The sequence below is a fragment of the Nannospalax galili genome, unplaced genomic scaffold, assembly GCF_000622305.1.
Source record: "Nannospalax galili isolate Female #2095 unplaced genomic scaffold, S.galili_v1.0 scaffold715, whole genome shotgun sequence".
Taxonomy (NCBI): Eukaryota; Metazoa; Chordata; class Mammalia; order Rodentia; family Spalacidae; genus Nannospalax; species Nannospalax galili.
Window position 1 is genome coordinate 1 of NW_008335660.1, and position 2306 is coordinate 2306.

The following is a 2306-nucleotide window of genomic DNA, read 5'->3' on the forward strand; positions in this document are numbered from 1 at the left end:
TACTGTTCTCTTCCCCTAACACTTGTCCACACAGCACAACAGCACGATCCCACGCTCTGCACAGTCCCGACCCTGAAGCTGCCCGTGCAGGCGGAGCCTCCCGCTCAGAGCCCGGCGCAGAAGCAGCTGCAGCAGGAAACGCCACAGGCGGCCGCGCCGGGAACCCGGTCTCCAGGACCGCACAGGACGCCGTCCGGCTGCCGCCCGCCCGGGGAGGACCCAGCACAGCCCGCTCTGGCGGCTCCAGCGGCCGCAGCTCCCGTCTGCACACTGTCCGCCCCCCGCTCACCATGGCCGAGTTCCGGTGCTCTCCTCAGCTCCCCGCAGGACGCTCAAGGTGCAGCACTCATAGCTCACTCTCCAGCTACCCAGCCAAACTGCAGCACAGAACCCGCAACATGGCCGCCTGATAAAGCCCGCCTTGGGCAACCAGTTTTTGATCCTGGTTGGGCAGCATGGCGGGAAGCCCTGATTGGTTAGGGCCACTTCTGAGACCTAAGTGGCGGGAGGAGCTAGAAAGAGCACACCTTTTCCTAGCCTGTCCAGGAACAGAAGCCACCCAACCAGGGACATTAGCATCCAAGCAGAACTTGCTTGATTTGTCAGAGCAGGTAATGATGTCTTGAGAAACTCACCAGGGTCTTTGCAAAAGCATAACTCTCACCTTAAAGGGATAAGAGATAGTTTATTCTGGAGCCAAATAAGACCCAGAAACACAGATTCAGGCGACCCCAAATTCCATGTTCTAGGGTGGTAACAGTTACATTACATTTTTATAGTAACAGGACAAAGAAAAGTCATAAATCAAGACACTTTCCAAATACATTGGTGGATACATTCAGTAGGCTGGACATAGCAAAAAGGGGGGTGGAGTGTTCTACTATAGGTCTCAGATGCTATCTGATGACATTATTAAGTTTTTCTTTAATGGAATCTGCTGATCAGCTAATAAGTACCTTACAAGGAGGTTGTTTATCTGTTAATCACTGGATTTTAGGTCAGAAACAGAGATAGCCAAAGAAATGGCTATTTAGTAGTGTAAGCCATAATTGGGCACTGGACTTACAACATTCTAGACTCTCCACAGTCTCCGGAGGGCTATTCAGTTAATCAGCCTTACAGTAGAAAGTCCAGTTTGAAGACAAAGGTTTTTCTAGAAACTCATTCATACAGAGGACCCAAGGACACACTGAATGGCCAGGTGGGAGGAGGGAATTGAGCCTGGCAGGAGGACAGCAGGCAGAGCTCCCAGGTAAGAGAGGGCTATAAATAAAGAGCCAGAGGGGAGGTCAGGGAGAGCTGCATGTGGAGGTGGGGAGTGACTGAAGGCACAGTTTGCAGTAAGATCTGGTAGAAGAGGGAACTGAGTATCATGGCAGTGGGGGAGGGAGATGTCAAGAAGGAACAAGGTCCTATCTCAGAGCCAGAAGTGGCAGGTGTGGTCACAGATCAGGATCCCAGGGGGGCTCAGTGGGGACACCTCATGAGGTGCAGATGTCACGACTGCCACAGTAGACTGAACACTCCTGCAGGCTGCAATCTGGGCCTCCCAAGCCTGATTCACAGACACACACTCCTGGCAGCTTTCACTGTCCGTGGCTCTGGACGTCCCCAAGACACAGAGAGAAGCAGAAGGAGGTGTTGAGGCCCAGCGGGTTATAGGTGGCATTGCTGAAGAGGTGGCACAACATCTGCAGGTACAAGAGAGCTGGGCACAGCGGGCAAGCAGCTCCTGGAGAGCAGCCCATATCCAAGGGGCACGCTGTCTTTCGTGGTCTCCTTTTTTGTTGTTGTTCATTGTTTGAGACAGGATCTCAGGTAGCCTAAGCTAGCTTCAAACTCCCTGAGACTGTTGCTGAGAAGGACAAACATAGGATCCTTCTGCCTCCACCTCCCAAGTTCTGGAATTACAAGCATGTTGCACCACACTGATTTGTTCTTTTGCTTTTTCTTTTCTTTCCTTTTTTAATATTTTCATTATTTTATTTTATGTGTATGAGTGTTATGCCTGCATGTAGGCAAGTGCACTTGTGTCATGCAATGCCCAAGGAGGACAGAAGAGGCTGTCAGATCCCTTGGAACTGGAATTACAGACAGTTGTTATGGAACATCAATCAAAGGAACTTAAACTATAAAATATGATGAATATGTTGTTATTGGAACGATGCCTTGTATAATTTGGATAAGAAGATCTTGATGAAAAAATTGTGGCTGTTAAATAAATTTTTTAGAAAAAAGATCATGATGAGTACCTTTCATCATATTCAGTGGTTTCTCCTTAGTGTCTTTGCCAACTACTTTTCGCC

General features: G+C 49.5%; 1 protein-coding gene across 1 annotated transcript in view; it reads left to right on the forward strand.

The window, feature by feature from the left end:
* The first annotated feature begins 455 nt into the window (after positions 1-455).
* Positions 456-2306, forward strand: part of LOC103731972 (G1/S-specific cyclin-E2-like) — a 12089-nt gene continuing 10238 nt past the window's right edge. The window contains 2 exon segments of the mRNA XM_029562232.1: positions 456-611; positions 1088-1147. Coding sequence (XP_029418092.1) covers positions 456-611; positions 1088-1147 — 216 coding nt within the window.